We start from the raw sequence: 24,411 nt of genomic DNA, 5'->3' as shown, positions 1-24,411 counted from the left end.
TGTTGAAGCCCTTTGCATGATTGGCAGGTCCCATTATGCCTTGTTGCTGTGTATTGTGTTTCTATTCCAAGGCTTTGTTTCAGCTATAATGTGATTGCACCATTGGTGTGAGCGCTGCCCGATCTGTGTCAAATTTCAAGTCTGGATATTAGCTTCCTGGTATAGAATGAGGTTTCCAACTCTTTTTTTTCCAATTTCCGCCAATTCTTTTGTTTTTCTGTATATTCCATGAAATATGTATTTACACTCCAAACTGTTGCTACCAAAGCGTTCTCCTGCCATCCTGGTAAACAAGTCCTTATTTCTCTTTACTCCTTTAAACTGTCTGCTAAGTTTTTTAAGCACTGTAGAAATACATTTCTAAAACTGCATTCTTGAAAAATATGTAATTTGGTTTTGCTGAGCTCCTTGAATCGCTGGAATATAATTTATTTGTTTGTACTAAAAACTCTAGATCATTGGTCACCTTAAAAATGTTGAGTTTACTGAAAACAAAAATGATTGAAGAAAGAATAACCATATAAGTTATAATCATACTTTTAGAGCTTTTTAATTCATATCAGAAAGCCGCTGTGTGATCAAATATTCTGTGCTTTTCTTCTAATCTGCACTCATTCCCAGCACACGCCATCACTGTTTGCAAGCAACGTAAATGAATTCACCTGGCAAATTCAGTGTAAAACTAAGCACTAAAGTCATAAATAGAAACTTGCCAGCCGTCAAACAGGCAGCTATATCTGACTGATATGACAGGACTGATTGATAGCAGTATATATATATATATATATATATATATATATATATATATTATATATATATATATATATATATTATATATATATTATATATTTAAGATGTGTCCTCCAAATTCAGTAACTTATGTGATAATTGCTTTGCAAACACAAAATACAAACAATACTGTCCCCTTTTATATCTGTCTTCAATAATACATGTCATCTGATTAATATAAAACATTATTAAAAAAAAAAAAAAAAAACATGACTAATGACTCAGTCACCGACTATTTGTTTACATTGGATCAGAACATTAGAACACTTTTATTTTTTGACATATGTTCCATGATTTAACCCCTAGCTGCGCCACCAAGTCAGTGAAAAAACAGCTTTAATTTCAATTGCAAACAGGATAGAAATTCTTACAGCCTTTTGAAAGAGCAATGCAGGAGAAGTCTACAGTAAAAAGCAAACATGCTGTATGGTATACAAAGGAAATCTGCATGTAAGCTTCATATCAGATGATGACAGCTGAAAAGACTTGCAAAGTGCACACAATGATTTTGGTATAGAAGAAAAAGATCCACATGAAACGCACATCTGCATTCACATGGCATGCTGTACAATGGTAGCCCTACTCTCAATTTTTCAGCTGTCATTGCACAGTATTAAATTTACTTGCATTCAATACACAACACTTTCCCTTTATTATAGATGTTTTGCGATCATGACAAATATAAACAGTATGGACACAATAGCATAGAAAAAGAATCGGCAATCAAATGTTTAATCACAATCTGCTAAGTGGTTCTCAATATATGCAAACACGTAAATGTGACATACAGACGGATGGATGAATAGACAGACAGAAAACCATGTCCCAACACCCTCAGAATCTGATACTTAATACCGTGTTTCATGGCAATTGGATAAGCAATTCTTCAGATACAGTATATTTAAAAGTGTGACCGTCTTCACTATATACTCTTCACAGGGGGTTTCTTTCCCAGTGGGGGATAATAAACCTTTTGCCCACTGTTGGGCATTTAGAAGTACTACTCCAGCATGTTTTTTCCAAAACTGGATCTGCTTCTGAAAAGGATGAATTTCTGAAGTCTGTTGGTTTGAAAAATTATCAAGAGTGTGCTACTGTCATTTTAATACTCTGTGTAACTGTAATTCTGTATAGAGCTTTTCCATGTACTAACTCACAGACGGGGCAAACGACTACAGTTACGCACCTCGAGTGGACATTTCTAAAACCACCTCACTTCAGAAATTCAGTAGAAAAAGTAGATATAAGCCAGCTTTAAAATGCCTAATCAAAATTCAGAAGTAAAACTTATAAGAAATGAAGTAAACAAACATTTTGACTTTGAAAAATGGCATAGTAAACAGCAAAAACAGCACAAGAGAATTATAGAAAACACATATAATCCAATATTGAACACATAAAAAATTACCTTTTCCAAAATTATAGATGATATAACGAATCCCTTTAGGTGAAGGTAGTCAGCATGCCCAAGATTGGTGGTAATTGGGGTCAGTGAAACCAAATGATAGTATAACAGCCTTTCTTAAATATGTAAATTAAATATTGTTTCTGCAGTGTTGGGGAACTACACCTTTATTGGAGAATATGGACTCATAAGTATACAAATTGTTGTCTTTTACTTAACTGAACATGTGTAAGACTTTTGCTTGCTCCACAGCCTTGTGTACAAAGCCACAGTATTTAAAAGGAAGAATTTAACCTAAGGGCCTATTTTAATAATGTGAAGTCCTTAGTCAAGCCCAGATCCTTTCAATAACCATGGGATCTATTCACTGTTCTTTTCACTTGATTGAAAACCCAGGCGGTCTCTGATGTGCAAAAGTTCTACAGTAATTCCATGTTAGGCCAAACAGTATATTTTCTTGTAATTAATTGCAGTGGGTAAAAGCCTATGCTGTAACCCAAGGTTATCAATGCTGGCCAGCTGGAGGCATTGAGGCATGTTTACAGCTAACATGATCCAACTCAGAGCAGCTACCAGAGTTGTTGAAAAGAAAAATGGCTTTAACAAAGAACCCTCCTTGACTAAACAACGCATAAAAAAAATATATATATAGTATTTGATATAAAAAAAAACAGTAACACTTTTAAATGACATATTGCAATGTACACCACTGTATAGTATGTGCAGGTATTGTAGCATTAATGGTAATTACTGGTATGTGCCCATTAACCAATTTATCCTTATCCCTTAATTACTAAGTTGTTACCCAGTAACACTAAAACATTTATAAAATAGTTATATGGATTACTTAATACTTGCTGTGTAATATTTGTGCGCTGATAGGTGTACTAATTCCTTTTAGTCAGTCACAATCAATATCATTGGGTATCTTTTTTCTTTTAAATATATTTTGTTTTCTACTATAACTGGGTAGGTGCAGATATTTCAAAGACAACACTATAGAATCATAAATGTCTGTTTCCTCCAGGTACATATGTGCTTCTTGTGCTATATATCCATTTTTATCCAATGGGCTAGCTGCAATCTGACCATGTGGCCTTTGGCACAGGAAATTAATAAATACCAGCAAACAACAGTATAATTATTTTTTTTTTTTTTAAATTACATTTTATTACATTACATTGTCGAACTTGAAAATAAAAACCAGAATATTCAATGAAAATACAAAGAAACAGAGGCCGTTGATAAGGTTTCAGTTTAAAGCCTTGTTTACCTCTGTTTCTTACAAAGGTATCATTGCAATGTGGCTTACGTTCTGTATGTAATGACTGGTGTATCTGTACGAGAACAGTATACTGTATAAAGTATGACCATTACATGAAAAAAAAGTGGATCGAATACCCTTCTAAATGGCAAGAACAGGGACACCTGCCCCTGTAGTTTTTAATTTTAAACTGCTAGAACAAAGGAAAAAATATGTTAAAAGCAGTTTCAACAGAGGGAGATTCTAGTCCCTCAGAAAACCACATGCAGGCCTTGTTAAGCTTTGTTCTAATCAAATAACACAATGCAGGAGGAACTGCATTGTGACAGCAGATAAGGGCACACACATGAGCCACCTGCTTTTCCTCTTAGCCTAATGTAACGTTTAATTTTAAAAAACAAATTAATCTAACTGCACCTTGCTCCCAGTGATTTATATGGCTATGGTAACTATTTAAACTGCATTAATGCCAGGGATCAGATCCTATGATTTATCACCTTAGTTCTTAAACACATTGTACTCAATGCTTTTTTTTTTGAGTGCGGTAATTGCAATCCACTCTAAAGCAACATATGCGCTTCATTTTTAAAAAAAATTTTTTAGCTGTTGTCAGGGAGTCCTAAAAATCCCAGTTTGCCAGTCCTGCTGCTGTAAATGGATGTGGGATCTCACAGACTAGGATGACATCAAGGTGCCCTTGGAAGTCTGGCTCTGGCAATGACAGAAATGCCCACTACAGCTGTCGTTTCCACGCAGTACCTGACAGAGCTGTCTCTTTGGGCCCACTTGTTGATGACACGGGACAACCGACTTTTCCATGTAAGACAGCCCTGCTTGTGGAGCGCTTGCAGTTGCTTTTCATCTTGCAAGGTTAAACACTGCAATATAGAAAAATAAATCCACCCACCTTAGTCCATGTATTGTGGCTACCATTCATAAAAACAGGATGTTTTACAAAGGGCAGCATCTCATTTATAACTCTTTAAAGACCAGACTATTTCTAGGCCAGCCATCAGTCTTAAAATAACAGAATTACTCATAATGTGGGGAAACCAACAACTTAAACCTTATCACTTAAACATCACTTACTTGTTTATTTGCAAATTTTGCTTGAATGAATATTCTCTGAAAAATCAAGATTGAAACTAAAGAGAAGCCTCTCTGATGACAGAAGTAGATTAAATATTTGATAGTGTTTAAGTTTAAAAAGTAAAAGAATAAAAATGTATCTGCTTCTCTTGACTAACGGTGAATTATAAGAGGCGACTTGAAAAATAACACAGCCAAACTACTAGAGAAAGTGTTTTGCAATTCTACAGGATGCCAGGAAGTACCTCCCTACAAAGCTGTGCATGTGTGACTTATAAACCACTGAAGAAGGATTTGCTCTTGAGTTTATCCTCTACCCAGTCCTACCTGTTGTTTGTTTTATGATAATACAATGAAATGGAAATAATAAATCAGGGCCATGCTTCTCAGGTGTGCAGGTCAGACTTTCCACTAGCAGGGCAATAATGTTTAGGTCAAATGCATTACCTTCAAAGAGGTGAAATATTGGTTATGTCTGACTGTTGCTCTTGAAAAAAAATAAAAATTTAGATGACAGCACTGAAAGAGAGATGAACCAGAGGGTTATGTGGAAGGCAGGAGTGCTTTTAAAATTATTCATCCATCTGAACATTCAATTTGAAAATCTCAGTAAAACTAATATGACTGGTAGACAGACACGTTTAGTGAAATCAAAAGGGGAATTGTTAAAGCATTTGTCTACTTGGATAAATAAAAGGTTTTTTTTTTTTTAAATTTACTTTAATGATCAGAACAGTAGTTGATCTAAATAGAAGTGCTCTTAAATTGGTGAAACTGCTGCAATTCAGAGCTCTTACTGCTCTGAAGAGGAGGCTGTGTGGCCAGTGTGGTAAAAGAAAACCACACTGGCTGTGTGGTTAAAGAAAAGGGCTTGCAACCAGGAGGTCCCTGGTTCAAATCATGGCTCACTCATTCACTGACTCACTGTGTGACCTTGAGCAAGTCACTTAACCTCCTTGTGCTCTGTCTTCCAGGTGAGATGTTGTTGTAAGTGACTCTGCAGCTGATGAATAGATCACACACCCTAGACTCTAAGTCGCCTTGGATAAAGGAATCTGATAAGTAAACAAATAATAATAATATAATAAGAATTTTAAAAAATGCATTAGAGGGTACTTCAAGGCTCATCTGGTTCTCTGTAGTTGATTGATCTCAAAACATAACTGGGTCTGAATAATTCACCCTCAACACTGTCTCTGTAAAGAGGTATCTCCTGCCTTAGGATTAATTATAATAAATATAACCGTAATAAGAAAAAGTTATTGTGGACTTTAAGTATCTCGCCAATGTGGAAAAGCAATTAAAAGGTCAGACAGAATGCTATCTTACATAGTCTAGTTGTGGTAAGATTATATATTGACCCCACTTAGAAGAACAATATTATTGCACTGAGAATGGTGCAAACTGGCTAATTCCAGGACTTAATGAGTGCAGGTTTAAATAATGGATGGGTAAAGGGGGTTTAACTGAAATGTATGCAATGCTGAATTCTATAGATAAAGTCAAATCTACAAATAGGCTTACATTTTAATTATATCACCACTATCCTTAAAGTGGCTTCTAAAATTCCAAAAAAAATTCCCAAAAAAACCAAAACAAAAAAAAAACTAGGATAATGTGAGTAAAAGTAATTTCAGAACAGAAGATCTGAAGCACTTTTTTATAGTTACAAACACATGGAATAGTTTATCAGGTTAAATAATAAGATACTCTCCTAATCAGTATTAACCCTTTGATCATGAACATATAATTAAACATGGAATGTATCATTAATTAATGGGAGCTTAATTTGTAATACTAAGACGTTACACTGCAATAGCAAGGCTCTTTGTGACTGAATGGCCCGAGCTACAGATTGAATTGAGTGAGGAGAAAGCACCAGAACCTAGTTACAGATTGAATTGAGTGAGGAGAAAGCACCAGAACCTAGTTACAGATTGAATTGAGTGAGGAGAAAGCACCAGAACCTAGTTACAGATTGAATTGAGTGAGGAGAAAGCATCAGAACCTAGTTACAGATTGAATTGAGTGAGGAGAAAGCACCAGAACCTAGTTACAGATTGAATTGAGTGAGGAGAAAGCATCAGAACCTAGTTACAGATTGAATTGAGTGAGGAGAAAGCACCAGAACCTAGTTACAGATTGAATTGAGTGAGGAGAAAGCACCAGAACCTAGTTACAGATTGAATTGAGTGAGGAGAAAGCACCAGAACCTAGTTACAGACTAAATTGAGTGAGGAGAAAGCACCAGAACCTAGTTACAGACTAAACTGAGTGAGGAGAAAGCACCAGAACCTAGTTACAGATTGAACTGAGTGAGGAGAAAGCACCAGAACCTAGTTACAGACTAAACTGAGTGAGGAGAAAGCACCAGAACCTAGTTACAGATTGAACTGAGTGAGGACAAAGAACAAGAAATTAGTTACAGATTGAACTGAGTGAGGAGAAAGCACCAGAACCTAGTTACAGACGTTTTTCAGCAGATAAATAGGTTTCTAAAGTAAGCTAACAAAATACAATTATTTAATGATCAGTACAAAATCCTTCAATAAGGAAATATACAGTATACACTAGAATCAAGTTTCCTTGGTGTGCCTTGGTCAGGCAGCATTCCAGCATTCAGAATAAGGTTATTTTTCCTGGTTATCCTCTTCAAAAAAGTTTACCACTTACCTTATAATTACACAAACAAGTGTATTCGATTATGTATGGGTGGTGATACAAGAAATCCACCTTCCAGCACCATCTGCTGCAACTCACTTACCGAATAGGACTGAGTAGCAACGAGCAACCTATACTCATCATTATACCCTCACTGAATCAATAGCAATGAAGCTCCTGATCACTGGAGCTAAGGGCCAGCCTGGGAAGTCACTGCCTGGACTGAACTGAACCCACTCTATCCTATATTCCACCCCAACCTAGTGGTAAGGACGAAGGCCAGGTTAGGGTTTCCTTTGGGTCTTGAGTCAAGATCAGCAACTTGGCAAAAGCAGGTTCAAACTATGCATGCATGACTCACCCTGCAATCTAAAGAGAAGTTTGGGGACCCAAACATAATAAAGAAATAGAATTAACTTTTATTTATGTGTGTTTTAGGTTATGGGTGGGATCACTACTACACTCATCCATTATATTTCCATTGTGTCCTTCACAAGCAGTGTTTATATGGTACTTTAAGAAATCTAATTTCAGAACAGCAGTGAGGTATATTGGCTGAAATAAATTGCCTGCTTTCCAATTTAGCAGGTAGTCAGATTCCTGAGGGCCATGAGATATGGCCCAGAAATTGTCCTAATTTTATTTTATATTTTTTACAGGCGTTTCCATGAGCAACAATCTCAAGATCATGTATTAAGAGCCTTGCAGCTACTTCATAGCACTAAATCAGCTTTGTCCAATACTAGGAATGGTGACTATATTCTAGCCCACAGGTGACCACAGACTACATGAATAGTGTACTATGTGTTTTGGCAAAAACCGCAGTTAAAAATATTTTTCTACTTTTAGCCACATGGGTAGACATACAATGCAAAGAGGAATTGCGGTACGGACAACTTTTTAAGCAACTAGTAGTATTCATGTAATTAGTGTATTAATAGGATAAATTACAATTTCTCTTTCCTTGTGCTTGTGTAGTGTATGTAATGAACGTGTCATCCTGTGAGGCTTTCTATAGCAGACAATAGGCTACACTATTATTATATTATTATTATTATTATTATTATTATTATTATTATTATTATTATTAACCCTATTTTTATTTATTTTACTGCAATTACAACTGCATTGTGTAGTACCTGCTTCTGCAACTACAGGGTGTGGTTACTCTATTACCAGATCGCTCTTTTCTCATAAAGTAGGATGGCTATAGGAAGGTAAGTATAGAAAACAATCAACTAGAAAATCATATAAAGCTGATGTTTGTGGGGTCTAATGACTTCAGCCGTGTTTCTAAATATCAACCTCCCCGGGGTTTCGCAGTTGTTCATTTCTTGCAGAAGAAAATATTGGTATTTGCTAAAATGGAGCAACCAACAGAAACATTTTATTTTATTCCCTGAACTGCTGGCGATTTTACATTTTAACGTGACTAGCACATCACATTATGGATAGCTAACAAAGGTTACTTTAAAAAAACAAAACCAAACCCCCCCCCACTTTAACTTTTTTCTTTTTTCTTTTTTTGTTATTTAAATTGTTTGACTTCTACTATTATCAACGTAAAAATGAATTTTAGTAGAGGATTGCTGATGAATTTCACCTAATCTCCCGAAAGCGGCTCCAAATCGGCGGGCAGAGAGAGACTCACACACCCCAGGTGTGCGACTACTATTCGTCACAGCAGTGTGCAGTGCAAAGTCAGCCTGTATCCTACTCAGGCAGGTGTGACACAGTTGCAATCGCTGCACTGTCACCGTGTTGCCCCTCTGCTAAGGTGTCCTGTCCCGCGGTGCCCTGCTCACTTGCCCCTGTCCGTATTATTGTTGTTGTTGTTGCTGCTGCTGCCTGGTGCATTGTTCGGGCTGACGTCAAGTGACGCACAAAGGGGCGGGCAGTCGCTGACTAGCACACACTCGGTAATTAGACAGGAGATTGTCTTGCTTTTTTCTCGTCAATTTTGTGCTTTTTTTCAGTCCGCCCCCCTTGACTTATACACTTATAATTAAAAAATAAAAATAAATAAAATTCTTCCTCAATGACAGTTTCTGTGTCAGTACAGTAGTAGCAAAAGAAGGAAGTGTGAGCGATGTCTCTCCACTTTCACAACAAAGAAGCGGTATGGCGGAGAAGACGCTACTAAGAAAACAAAAGCCAAATCAAATTAAGCCAGAACAAGCAACTGAGGCGAGGGCAGCTTTAGGATTTGGAGTACAGCAGCCAGAAGTGGCGGAACACCGCCAGTCTGCGTTTTGAACACTTCGGTGCCCTTTTTAGCACGCTATTTTGTTTTCGTTTTATTTTTTGTCTACACTTGTTGGTGTTTTTTTTTTTGTTTTGTTTGTTTTTTGTTCTTATTTCTGCGCAAACATGGGGTTTTAAAAACAGCCGTCTTTTTTCTTTTTAATTTTTCGCACGATATGGGTTTTTGTTACTCTTATTTGTAACGCAGAAATACACTTTTACTTGTTGTGCTTATCGTTACTAACTTAATTAATAGCAAATCTCTGGATATACTAAATGGGTGCCAAACAAAGTACCGGTAGCCCGTCTGCCAACGGCCGAACAAGGGCTTATTCGGGGTCGGACCTGCCTTCCAGCACTTCTAGCAGCACTGATGCCAGTCGAACTGCAGCACTGGCGATGAGGTACGGTCATTACGGGCCGTCCACGCATGGGGCCTCGGGAGCCACTGCCGCGGCTGCTCATCATCTTGGCCAAAGGACCCGGTCCATGGGGGGCGGTGGAGGTGGGTCAGGCACCCGAGCCCAGGCGCTGAACCAGGCCGGGCTCAATATCCCCAACAGCAGTGGTACTTACAGTTCCCAGGAGTCCGGTAACGGCACCCCAGAAGACAATACTGGCGAACGGGACAGGTCAAGCGGGGGTCACGGGGCGCCCAGGCTCTTGATAGGCTCGCTTCCTGCACACCTCTCACCTCATATGTTTGGAGGTAAGATTAAGAAGTCGTTTTGCTTTTTTTTTTTAATTGCATATATTTATAGCTATACACTGTTGTTTATTTTCCATATGTTGTCATTGCCCCTTTTGTAACTACCTTCGCTCATCCCCAAGTTTACACCTGACGTATTTTCTAAGGGATGTGTTATTTGTAGTAGGCTGAACGCTACAGATAATTCCACTCTAGCTGTCGCAGTAACAACTTTACCACCCTTCTGTGTCAAATACCGGTGTTATGCCAAATAGTGTCACCTGGCAGTATTTGGCACTGTGAGTGCGAAATACGGTCCCCTGCCAAATAGTGTCGTCAGCACAATTGTGTCTCATTGAATATTACGACTAAGATGTGCAATGGATTGCACAACCATCATATTAATTTGATATTTTAGTTGTGTTGTGTTTTTTTGTTTTTGGATATCAAAGAATATTGTTCTGCTAAATAGTGTTTGCTTTATCATAGCAGAATACTGTCTGCATTCAATGGTGACACTATTTAGCAATGACAGCATTTGGCACTCTTGGTGCCAAATAGTGTCGCCAGCACAATTGTGTCTCATTGAAGTAACAACGTGCAACAGATTGTACAACCATCATATTTTAATTGTGTTCTTTGTGTGTGTGTATATACACATACATATACATTTGCTGTGTACCAAAATAATAGAAATAAAGATGAAAAAGATAATATAGGTACATAAAAATGTGAATAATTATTTGAAAATCAGTTATCAGAACGTTTCGGACTATGACCTTCATCAGCTAGCTTTTTTTGTTTATTTTTATTATATATATATTATATATATATATATATATATTATATATATATATATATATAATGACAACTCTTGCATTCAATTAGTCTAATAACTTAATGTTCATGTTATTTCAATGATCTTAATAATTATTAATAGGAGAAATTAGCAGAACTGCATTCGATGGTTGTGTGGACGGTACCTTTCTCTTCTTAATTAAAAGGGTTTCCCAATCGACGATGTCTATTCAGTATCGCTTCCGTTTTATAAAGCTGTTTTTTCAGGATTTTTTTTATTATTATTTTTGTACACCAAGTAATTTTCAATAACTGCTTTTATTTTGTTTATATTATAACTGAATTGTTAACTTTTCCATTGATACCTGCTACAACCGACAGCCCAGTAGACGGTGAAACACTCATTACTGTACGTTTATGCGCAGATCATATACGGAATGTGACTATTCTAATAAATATGACCAGTTCTCTATTTCTGAATCATGGTAACTTTTCATTAAGGTGTCACACTGTTAAAAGAAATTCGCCGGCTAATCTGCAGACTAGGTTGTGTAAGAACGTTTCAATACTGTACTTTGCTACCTTCCAAAGAAAACCTGTCGGCATATCTTCTTAAACTTTTTTGTTGATTTGTGCAACAGGTATTGGGTTATTTACCCTCAGTTAAAAAATGTAAAGTACTGATTCAAAATGAAAGGTGGGAGGCACAGGGAGTAAAATATTGTAGGCATGCGCAGATGAATTCGCACGAATGCGCATGTGTTCTGACTACAAATGACACTGTTCTTCCTATGTCACTATTGGCACAACACCTGTACTGTTTACTTTTCTAGCGCAGTGATTATTATTATTATTATAATTTCCCTGTGAAGTTAGGTAGCAGTTCTGAAGTGACTGAAGCGCTTAGTAGTTCAGGAATAGTAATTGTAATTTCCATTTTTTGAAAAGTAGTTTCTCGTTTTTTTAAAGTGTTTTTTTTTTTTTTTTATTTGTCTGTTATGACATACTGTATATATATATATATATATATTATATATATATATATATATATATATAGATAGATAGATAGAATATTCCAAGTTTGCTTTAAATCTATGGGGATGTATACACATTTTAACAGTGCACACAGTACACATGTGTAGGCTACATGCCAACACATGAACATAAAAACCCATCTCACATATTTGGCATGTACAGCTATGGCCAAACGTTTTGTATCCCCCAATAGAATGAACTACTTTTGCTTCGTAAAGACAGATAAAACCTGCTGATTAACGTTATGTTAACATATTGAATTTTATACTGTTTTGTACTTTTCCATTTACTTTGGGAAAAACTGAAAACATGTGACATTTCAAAGTCTAACAGGAATACTGTACTACTTTTATGGCTTCCAGTAAACTTTTGTGATATCATTTTGTAGTTTTTTTGATTACATGATGTTAAATATAAGATATAAATTATGCTCATAGTTTTTTTTTTTTTTTTTTTTTTTTTTTTAATTATCATTATGTCACAATCCTAAAATTGGTGCAAAAGTTTTGCCGGTAGCTAGACACAGAAAATGTATCTCTGAAATTGCAGAGTACAGACAGATGTTGACATTTAGTTTAAGATTCACAGGGAGGTAATAACAATCTTGTTATAGATGGCTGGATTTTAATCTGATCCATTTGGAAAATGTAGGATGGCTTTAATTTGAGTTCTCTGTAAAAACTGCAGGAGACTTGATGTGGGGGGGCAGGGTACAGATATCAGTGCCCGCTTCTCACTGCAGAGTCTGTCTGTCCTTTGTGTGGTGGTTGGAAATCATTCTCCACTTCCAGTCAGGAGCTAAGCTTTGTCTTCAGAACTGCCAAAGCAGAAAATGATCACAGGACAGTTTCTGCCAGCTCCTGCTTTTACACTCAAGCCACAAGATGACTTTGCAAAAGTAGAAAATGGATCCCGAACCCAATTCTACTCATCCGTGTTGATATTTTCAAAGTAAACACTGAAGTACTCTGCCAGCATGGAAAGAAGAGCAGTGATCATTTCTTTCACGCACTCAGCTGTCATGATGTTTGCATCCAGAAATTCTGTCAGTAGCGGGAGCATGTCAGAGATTCCCATTGCTTAGTCTAGTTTTCCAAATCTCTATTTTCTTCCTAAATGTGGATAGGTTCAGCACATTTAACAGGTAAAACATGTCTGCAAGGTACTGTATGCAAGCCTCGTTATCCATAACAGGTCAGAAAAGTCTTTGGCTAATGTAGGATTGTGCACAGAAAGAGAAACCTGCGGCTGTTTGTTCAACAGCTCAAAAACTCTTTCCAGGACTCTGCCATGAGATAATCAGCATACTTCTATATGAAGCAATCGTTTTACATGACCTGCATCCATTTATAAAGCACAGCTTTGCAAATAGGCGTGAATTCAAAGGCCTGAACTTAATGAAATTCACAACTGTCACATCTGCATTTAGCACAGTGTGTAATTCGGGTTCCATTTTCTTTGATTCAAGGGCCTGCTGATGCAACATACAATGTGTTATGATTACCTGTAGGTTCGTGGCTCTTTTTCTTGCTGCAGCACTACTCCTGTTACTCGTCATAGCGACAGCATCATCTGTGCAAACAGCAACACACTTCTCCCACTTGTGTGGTTCACATTTCGTGAAATTATCCAGTAATTTGAATTATTCCTCATCAATTGCCCGTGTTGGTATGCTTGTCATTTGAGTTTTCTGCTGACTATATTCTTCTTTCTTTCGTTGAAAGAAATCTGTGGATTTATCTTTATACTCCAGGTGCTTTGCTGTGAGGTGTTTCACTTTTGCAGGTTTCATTGCTTCATTTGGTAAAATCTGTAAGCATACTGAGCAATGCAGTTGTCCATCACTAAATTCCATAAATCCAAAATGAATATAACGTTCATACTTTCTGTTATTCATTTGCTACATACCAGGTCTTCCATCAGTGCAACCTTTAACTGCCAAAGATGTCTGTCCCCAGAAAAAACGGACATCACTTCTGATTTGCTGCTACTAAGCAGGTGACCGGGATTCAAACCGCTGTGGCCCTGACTTGCTCTATACACACTGCACCGGTCCATCCTCCCCGCCTACAAAACAGAAAAACAACAGCACTGAAACCCGATTCGCTAAAAGAGCCGATTTGCCTGTATTACTCAGTAGGGAAGCAGACGTGAGGAACTATGACGTCACGTAGCAGGGAGGCGTGTACTGGATAAGAAACCAACAGGAGAACAGTGACACATTTCAAGGTTTTTTCACTACTGCACTGCAATAGCTGTTCAGAAGAGTTTGGCTGAAAGAGGTAATTGTGGGACATGTGGGAGAATGAAGTATCATACTACTGCCTGCAGCTGTAGGAACACTTATGTAGTCAGATTAAGTTACTGTTTTTCATTGTTAGAGACAAGGGGAATATGATTTAAAGCACCACCACTCTGTGAAAATAAATGCAACAAATCAATACAGAGACAGGTATCCTTACACTTAATAAATAGATTATTGTGTTCATGTAGAAGCAATTACATTTGTAATGTAATTACATTGTTTATTACAATTTAAGAGTTTTCTTTGATGGTCTGTGTTTGTCAAGTTTATTGATAGAGACAGACCTAGTCGTCAAATAATTTGCTTTACTGTCCTTTCTGCATTAAAGCACAAGTACTGCATTTCACTGCTCTGTTGTTTCACTTTGTGATTTATCATCATCTGTCTTCTTTTTACTCACCACCTACAAGGAGCATGTCCCACTACACTTTCAAAATGCGTATAAAAAGAGAAATGTTTGATTGTTGACAGAATATCAGTAGCATTACACAGTTTGTGTATAATAGGATTGTAAGGACATTTAATGTTATCCAATCAAGAAGTTTATTGGTGTCTAATATAGGGCAAAGTGCAATGGTAATAAGTGTTAGGGTTAATATATTAATGGCCACTCTTGTATTACATGTATCTGATAAAAAAAAAAAAAAAAAAAAAAAAAGTTTCACTGTATCTGCATGCAAACCAGTTCAGTTAGTTCTGTACACTATGTTGGGGATGTATACGTATTTTACCAGTGCACATAATACCCATGTGAAGGCTACATGCCAACACATGAACATAAAAACCTATCTCACATATTTGGCATGTACTGTCTTTTGCAAACATTTTGTATCACCCTATAGAATTAAATACTTTTGCTTCGTAAAGTCAAATAAAACCTGCTGATTAACTTAGTTAACATATTGAATTTTTTATACTGCTTGGTAGTTTTCCATTTACTTAAGGAAAAACTGAAAACATGTGGCATTTCAAAATCTAACAGGAAATACTGTACTACTTTTATGGCTTCCAGTAAACTTTTGTGATATCATTTTGTAGTTTCGTGGATTGCATGATGTTAAATATTAGATCTAAATTACGCTCATATAGTTTTTATTTTTTATTTTTTTATTATGTCACAATCCTAAAATTCTAGGTGATGCAAATTTTTTTGCCGGTAGCTGTAGACTCAGAAAATGTATCGCTGAAGTTGTCGAGCACAGACAGGTGTTGACATTTAGTTTAAGATTCACAGGGAGGTAATAACAATATTGTTATAAATGGCTGGATTTGAATCTGATCCATTTGGAAAATATAGCAAGAAAATACCTAAACTTTGTCTTCGTAGCTGCTATAGCAGAAAATGATGTTTCACAAGTATCTGTTGTTGGGAAACATAGCAACACTTTCATTACTCCTGCTACTAAGGCTGGGTACTCGGCAGCAGCACATTGGCAAGGTGTCTGTTCCTGAAACTTACAGGAACAGGACAGCAAGTGAAAGCAGTTTATGGTGTTTGTTATTTCTCATTAGGAGTCAGAGGAGTCAGTTTCGGACCAAGACCCCGACAGACTTCTGTAAAGTTTTCTCCCATACACTTCAGTTTCACTCCCGCTATGATGATATATCATAACTCGGAAGTTGGTATGCAATGAATAGATTTGCATATTAGGTGGGGGAAAGAAGTAGATTTTAATGCCTTCTTGCCCAAACTTGATATTATTGTTTCCCGGGAGGCACTTTTTTTTTTTTCATTTGTAAGGATCTGCCCCCATTTGCACAGTGGCAGGGTTAGAAGTCAAGTTTTTTTTTTTTTTTTAAATGTGTGATTAGATGATAATCATGTACATTTATATAAGTTAATATACAGTATAGGGTTCATGTATTTTTTTATTTTTAATGCTTGCCTGTTTACCCAGGACACTAAAAAATTTGGAGAGACAAGTGCTTCTAGCATACTCGGTGTTTCATAAATGTATTTTAACAACGTCTTGTATATTGAAAGCTGATGCTTCCTGTATTGGTGTGTGCCGGCATCTATGTTGTGGTACAGTAGCTAAAGATCATGGAGATGCTGGGGTCTAGCGAACACAACTTCTGCAATGTACATAACAAAATACCTGTTATATCTTGCCAATCAAATTGCAGTTTCAGCAGAGCACAGTAGTATAGGCGACTGTACAGCTATGGCCAAAAGTTTTGCATCACCCAGAATTTAAGGATTGAGACATCATTTAAAAAATAAATAAATAAAGATATTTTTATTATATATGTGTGAACATAATTTGGATCTTTTATTTAAAATGTAATCAAAAACTACAAAATTATATCACAAAATGTCAGGTTTTTTGTCAGTTTTTCATTAAGTATACGGAAAACTACAAAGTGGTATGTAACTCAATATGTTAATGTAACATTATTCGTCAGGTTTCATTCAAGTTTACAAGCAAAATTAGTTAATTCTATAGGGCAGTGTTCTTCTGTTGGTGGCCCTTGGGCCAAGTCTGACCTGTGAGAGCCTTCTATCTGGCCTATCAGTGTCAGCTGTCCTTCATTACAAATGCTAGTTGCAGATATGCATGGTTGAAAGGTCGTCGCTATCTACAGTGCATTTATGTCCCCTAATAAGCAATATTTATTGGCAACACGCCATAATACAGGGACAAATGATCATTGCACTTTAACTGTTAATAACCCTTCTCCTTCCTTGTTTACAGCTCACTCTGTATGTAAACTACCCTGTCAATAAACTTTAGTTTAGTCACACACTCGGTATGTACATTCATTCCCTTTCTACACCATAACCTAAGGGTGAATATTTTTCTTACAGTTTCCTATTATTTAACTTCTGCAAATAATGATTCCTCTCCTGTAACTTGTATCTGTCCTTTAAGGACCCTGCCTTCATTGACTTACTGGGCTAAACACCATTGGTTTTGTTACCTGGAGAATCACGATTATACTTTTTATTTTAAGAGGCAAAGTCGCCATCCGGTGGTATGGAGAAAGGATCAGATAGTTTTCACTTGTAGCTACAGCTAACTTCAGTTTATTATTGGTGACATTTTCAAAGTATTTTTTCATCTAAGTTATACCTGTTTTTAAAACAATATGGTGATCATGAAATCTTGCTATTTTCACGTCGACAGCATCAAAAGAAAATAAGATATACAAAAAGGACCAATATTATGAATTTCTCTTTTTATTCCGCATTCCCCCATCCCACGAGGGCGCGGACCAGGAAAAAGAGCCGCAGTGACAGCTTGCCTGTGTTGAACTTGCCTGGTCCACTTCTGACACAGACAATGATTTGAATGTATTTTATGGATGCCTGTGCAAAACGCTGTGCAGTCCCTCCCCCGAGATTAAGACGTTGTCTAGTCTGACCCTCCAGTGAATGTAATTGAATACTATTGCTATAGGGTGATGCAAAACTTTTGGCCAGAGCTGTACATCAGTGGGAGTTTTACGATATTTCATCATTGTGTGATAAATAGTTCCACATGTTTTACATGTATTTGGCTTTCCTGACATTTGAGTCAATCGACATGAATACAAATATTTACAGTACAAGCTTTGTTCCATTTTTTGTGTGCAGCACATAACCACATTTGAAACTAGGGATGAACCAAATCGACAGCGATTTATTACTAAAATACCATAATCTGTAATTGGCATTTCACTGTTATTATTATTATTGTTATTATTATTATTATTATTATTATTATTATTATTATTATCATCTGCCCTTGAAAGCTCAGTCTCAGTTCTGTGATGTTATACTGATATCAACATGGAGATCAGAGTCAGAGTTTTTGTCTCCAATCCACGCTCGACAATCAAGCACACTCTGCACAGTGTTGTGGGTGTGCCGGTTTGTGGCAGGAAGTGCAGTCTTATTTATCCATGTTAATGCTGTATAATAATAGATTTTATTTTAAAATAAAAATGTTAAAAAATCTAATGCTTCTCTTTACTTTTATTTAATTTTATTGATGTTTTTCATGAAAAACATCAATATTTCGTGTTTGAAATGTCAAACATAAATGCAAAATTTCAATGCAGGTTTTAATGTAGCGCAACCTCTGATACCACTATTTATTAATTCCACCCAATCAGTGAATGTATATTATGCATTTTTAAGTTAAGTAAATATGCCACATGTTATTTATTTACCAGTGCTTTGCTAAATTCACTTCTGGCAGAATGTACAGTATAATCTATCAAAATCCATACACTGCGATGTGTTCAATTTAAATAAAAAAATGTCAAATTACAATTTCAAGTGATGGTTTACAATTGTATTATTAATAATAGGGGGAACAAAATCTATATCGTAGTCAGTGTCTGCCATTTGTTGATCTGGAATCTCAGAGTCGGTCCCAAAAAGTAGTTGGTGCATCCCAAGTTAAGTGCCTGTCACCTTGAGCTCTGCACACTATGTGATTTGCAGAGCTGTTCTTTAGAAACAAACTGTAAGCGCTAGATATCCTTTAGCATATTACAGTTTATATCTACTGTCCGTAATGTATATATTTGTTTTTATTTTGTGTTGCAAACAGCCAGTGATCAGCCTTGCACTTGTCCATGGGACAAGCATTTTGTAGGTTAGTTCACTCAAAGTCTGTGCCTGTGCATGATAACCACTTTGGTGTTCAATCCTTATTCTCTGTCTTTCGTAGGGTATTACCTCTTCCGTTCAGATCATGTAAAGATCTCCTGCTGAGATCACGTGAAGATCTGCTGCTCATATTATTCTGTGTAAAAACATCAAGACACGACAACACACGTTGGAGGGAGGACACTAAAGATGTCAGTACACCTTTCAAAAGGCATGAGCACAGCTTCAAGGTCTTCTAGTGTCAGTAGATATTTTACAGATGACATTAAACTCCAGAGCTTGCTGTCTTTAGCAAACAATGCTTCCTGCTTCTCAAGAAATCTCTCTGTCATTGCTGCTGAGGAACCCCAACGAGTATAGACATCCTGTACAAATGATAGTTTTTGCTAATTATTATATTATTTTTACATTTTTATTGTTTATAGATATATGTATTTTTATCAAATGGGCCAGCTATGTTTTCCTCTTTTCTAAAATGTAAAAATAAACAAAACTAGTAAAAACAAGTTATGTTCATATTTAATCTTCTGGGCTGTTTATTTTAATTTTGAAAGAATTCTGACTGATTAATTCTTAAAATGAGATTGAGTGATACCCAGTAGATTTTAACATTTATTTTGTGCAGTTTGTCTGTTAATTGTGTTCTATACGTGACACTCATGCAATATGTTTACTCATTTTCTTTTGTAATCTTTCCAATGAAATGTCGTTTTAAATATGATGGACTGTACTGTATTTTGTTATTTTTTTTGAGATTCAATATTTTTTTTTTTTTTTTTTTTTTTTTTTAGGCAATATAAAAATTATTGACGTTAATTATATTTTCCAAGGCCTGTTTTGCCTGATTAAGCCATCAGTCATTTCTGCTGAAAGCTCTGAAACCTACAGGTGAAACTACAGACTGTTTTCAGTACAGTAATTAACAGGTAATAATCATATCTGATGTTCTGCACACTCAAAAGCTCTATATCAATGAATGTGCATAAACCAGATATATATACAATGTAACATAACCGTATGTGATTCCCAAGAAACCAGACAAACTGTTTTGTTTTGTGAAACATACCAGCTTAGTAGGAAGTGCTGAAGTGCTGCTGATTAGGGCACAGGGAATTCCGAGCACTGTAAAAAGTGGGTTTAGAGGCATGCTAAAAACAACATGAAGTGGCATACCACAAAAAAGTCCTTAAATGTGGCAGCCTGCCATCAGAGTAGCTCAATGTCATCCTGACATGGGCCATATTAAGTTGTTGCGTTTAAGATTTGTTGTGCCTGCAAGCCAAGCTTTCAAAGAGAGCTATAGTAAAGAAACAAAACACATGTGGCTGATCAGTCAGTGGAAAGTATCCAGGTGATTTGACTAGGCTTTGAATGGAAGTCAGGAAATAATGCTTGACAACATTCCCCTGCACTTGCTTTGGTTATTCTGAAATTGCAGTCAACTGACTGACAATGTTGTACCTGCTATCCTGCAGTTCACTAACTCAAACTAGCATTGCTTTCATGAAGGTATTGTATTTAGTTCAGTTGTGCTATTTATTTTGGATACTTGTTTTAGATCTTTTTTTGTATACCAACTAATGTTGAAAGTTCTAAATGTGTTAAAATGCACCACAGCAATTTTATATTTCTAAATCGCCATCAATACAAATACACCCATTGTCAGGAAATACTGATACAATTGTTGATATTGTACTTGCTCTCTTTAGTTTATTTGTGTGTATGTGTGTGTTTTAGGATCTACACATTATAACTTTAGCTTCAAATAATACTTAAATTAAACTTGTAGATAATGCATGAAGTTTTGGGTTTAATTTACTTTTTTGGCTACCCTCGTTGTGACATTTCTGGGAAGTACTTGTTGAATTCCATGAATCGTTTTTTCAAAATTGGTGACAGGAGCAGGATCAAAAGATCTCTTTCACTATGGATTTGGTGTGAGGGAGGTAATACTGGAGATAGTTAAAATACATTCTTTGGATAAACTAAAATGTGCCTTTTCCTTCCAGACTAGGCTTAAGAGATTGAAGCAGATCTTTCCCCAGGATGCTTTTTTAATATAACAAGTAAGGCTACAAAATAAATCCAAAGTAGGCTGACCAAATTACATCTTCAGGTTGCTGTTACTCCTGCATTTCTGTTAAGTAGAGTAGTAGAATGCAGTATATGTTTTTATGGCAATGAAGTTTGGCGATTTTAAAAAAATAAAAAAGATCGGATTTATTTGATTTAAGTCAGATTTTTTTAAATTTAAATCTGTCTTTTTTATTTATTTATTAGTTACGGAATTTTTTTTTTTTTTTTGTAGTACCGTAGTTGTAGTTCTGCAGTACCTCCAAACTGTAAATTTAAGGATATTGGAAATGGTGGTTTGTGAATAGTTACATACCAAACTTAAACGACTCACTCTTAAATGAATACATAAAGCAAATTATCTATCATTGTGGCATCTTCTAAATGTGAACTACAATATGTGAACTACAAGAATTTAGCGATGGAGTACACCAGAGAAAAATACCCCTCTCTCATCCCAGTCATTCTCTTCTTTCTTTGATTTCCTCTTTCTGTGTCAGTCCAAACACACACAGTTGTTACTTAGAACTACTTTGGTTTTTATAGTGTGTTTAATTATTAAAGTTCCTAATTGCACCACTAAATAAACCTGATTTCAGAGGGTCTTAACATAGTGCTCAATTGTCTATTTGGGACCCCATTGCACTTGTCACCAGAATCGCTTGAGCGAATATGTTAATGATGGGGCAGGCACTCTATAACGGGGCAAGACGTGTCTTCGGAATACCATTTCCGTGCAGTATTTTTTTTTATTTTTTTACGTTTTTGCTCCATTTGTGCACCACAGATTTGGGGACAAGCACTGTTCGCACTTGCACTCACATTTGCGCTGTGATCAGAATACAGCACTAACAGTTTTAGTTAATAGACAGTAAGAGTAAGTTTGTGTTTAATAAAAGGTTTCTAAAACATATTTTTCATGTCCTTTCCTTGAGAAACTATATAAAATAGGTAGTAAATGAAAATAGTTTAAATCAATGATTTTTTTTTTGTTTTGTTTTTAAATGAAGTGATTTAAATCAGTGATTTAAACAGACTTGATTTAAATCAGCCAATCCTGTGGCAATGTCTGTTTGAACTACAGTATACTCTGTTACTAGCAGCAGTAACTGTACTGTGGTTGTTTCCCTAGTGGAAATGACACTATTATGATTTTAAAAAGTTCAAGTATCTTCTTTAGGAAGGATATCAGCTGACGATGCTGGAGTTAATGGTGCAAATTACTCATTGTGTAAATAAAACACACATGTTTACTAGACAAGGAAACTACTAAACCCATGTCAAGCTGGTGGATTTACTGTATTATCAAGTGTTGCATATCCGACAAAATCAAGATCAAAATCTTCCGTACAGTGACCCAGATAATAATACACAAACGAATCATGTGAGCACTTGTCAAGGGTGATTGCACCTCAGGGTATAAAATATGATTTTTTTTTTTTTTTGTCAAAGAAAATTGAGCTAGGCATATGATAAACACACAAGAGTTATAAAGAATATCGTAACGGTTTCATGGCTTCAGTGTGTAAACGTGCTGTGTATAATAAATAGTGCCTAAAGCAATCACAAGCTTACAATGTTATTACGTGTCAAGTCAACCATGAAAGAGGAGCAGTGACATAGCAACAGATTCCTTCCAGAGTCTGCCAGGACCCAAAGATCACAGAAGGGTACTTTTCGGCAAAATAATGAAGCTAATATATGCACAAAGCAGAAAGTAAAAAAATTGTCAAGCACCACCTATAGTTTCTGTGACACTGGAGCCAAGACATTCACAGGATTGAGTGAGGTCTTGGTTTTGATGTTGCAATTATGGAAATTGTATTAAGTAGCCACCGAGGTAAAGCCAAGGAGCATGACTAGATCACACACACACACACCATTGATCTGAAGAACATTAGGATTCAAGAACAGGAGGATTTTTTAAAATCTCTGAATAAGAAAAATGAACAAACTGTCAACCAGTTTTTAAATATGGGTTTGAAGTGAAGATAAGGACAGTGTCATTTTATATAATTAGACAAAAATTGTAACATGGACCACTTGTCAGGATTATTAATTTGCTGTTGAGTTGTCAGTTTTAGCATTGCTCCCCTTGAGTCAGGATGGCATGCTTGCATTTCTACATTTTAAGAGAGAGTCTCTTGTCCTGTAATAAAACTATTTATTGAGTTACTGAGTTTCACAATCAGGGGACTGATAACTGCACATACATGTGTCACACTTTCAATACATTTTTGTTGTACATACCGCGGGTGTAGGTTATGATGGTCTAATTTTATTTTATTTCTGGGAGTGGCAGGGAAGTTGTTATTGCTGACATATTGGTGTATGTCTTTGATTTAATACCATGTAATAGTGTAGGGAGTATAGGGACTGTAATAGCAACAAAACATGTGATTTAGGTGGAAAACGGTATGATCTCTATACTTAAGATTGTACCATAACCTGTTTCACTGCTTAAGCAGGCAGAAGTCTCGTGTACTGTATCGGGTCAATAGCTTTTATATTGAGTAGCATCAGCAGACATAAGTTTGCTTCTGCTGATATCAACAGTTCAAACGCCACTTCTTCATGGATGGATGAATGCCCTCCAGCTGACACATTTCCCTGAAGATATTTCCTCATGATGAATGAACAACTCTACCCCCCCCCCCCCCCCCCCCCCCCCCCCCCCCCCCCCAAAAAAAAATGCAGAGATGGTCAAAATTTGAAAACTTTAGTGAATGTGAAAGGTGCCAGATAGTTGTCACCATAGACGCCGTCTTAATTGTGATGGAAGACGAGAGGTGTTCGTTTCTAAAATGCCTAAACCACGCATTACAATTAAGCAACACTGCAAAGAATTTTTCCTGATTTCTCTTGGCCAACTGTTTAATTCACTAGAGAGAGCCACTCGGGCATCAGTGGATACAAATTGTAGGAATGTATTGTGAACATGCCACTGCTGAGGGAAGTGGAAATAAATAATTTTGTATTGTGGTACTAGGGTGACCACCTGTCCCTAATTGGACTGGACAGTCCCTAAATGAAAAGGTCAAGTTCCAGTCCTGGGCTAAATGACTTAGGGACAGAATTTGTCCCGGATTCCTAAACACAGAGCAGTCTTATAGTTTAGTGCCACAGTCAAACCATAGCATATCTGTTTGGAGCAATGCCCTGCCCCTGCTGCAACATTTTGCAATTTTAGCCAATCTAAGACATAAAACTATATAGTCCCTCTATCATGTCACTTTTTACACTGGCATCCCATGTTCTACAACAGCCTGACACTTGATCTGCTTTGGCGACAGCACACAAAATACAATTCGTAGAATATTTTAATTTCAGTGTTATCTTCGTTTATGTGAAATGGCTGACTGTAAAAGTTGAAGTGACGCTGGTAGTGAGTGATACGTCGGTAAAGGAAGGAGTACCAAAGAAAAAAAGTAAGCACCTGTGCAAATTCACAGAATTTTTT

At 36.4% G+C, this 24,411-nt stretch overlaps 1 protein-coding gene across 1 annotated transcript in view; it reads left to right on the top strand.

Moving 5' to 3' along the window:
• Positions 1 to 8,386: 8,386 nt before the first annotated feature.
• LOC121314753 (E3 ubiquitin-protein ligase znrf2-like) overlaps positions 8,387 to 24,411 on the top strand; it is a 58,815-nt gene continuing 42,790 nt past the window's right edge. The window contains exon 1 of the mRNA XM_041248392.1: positions 8,387 to 10,161. Coding sequence (XP_041104326.1) covers positions 9,729 to 10,161 — 433 coding nt within the window. The 5' untranslated portion in view covers positions 8,387 to 9,728. The remainder of the gene's footprint in view (positions 10,162 to 24,411) is intronic.

Source organism: Polyodon spathula, chromosome 4 (assembly GCF_017654505.1).
Source record: "Polyodon spathula isolate WHYD16114869_AA chromosome 4, ASM1765450v1, whole genome shotgun sequence".
Lineage (NCBI taxonomy): Eukaryota > Metazoa > Chordata > Actinopteri > Acipenseriformes > Polyodontidae > Polyodon > Polyodon spathula.
Note: the sequence above shows the minus strand (reverse complement) of the source record. Positions and strands in the feature narration are given on the sequence as shown.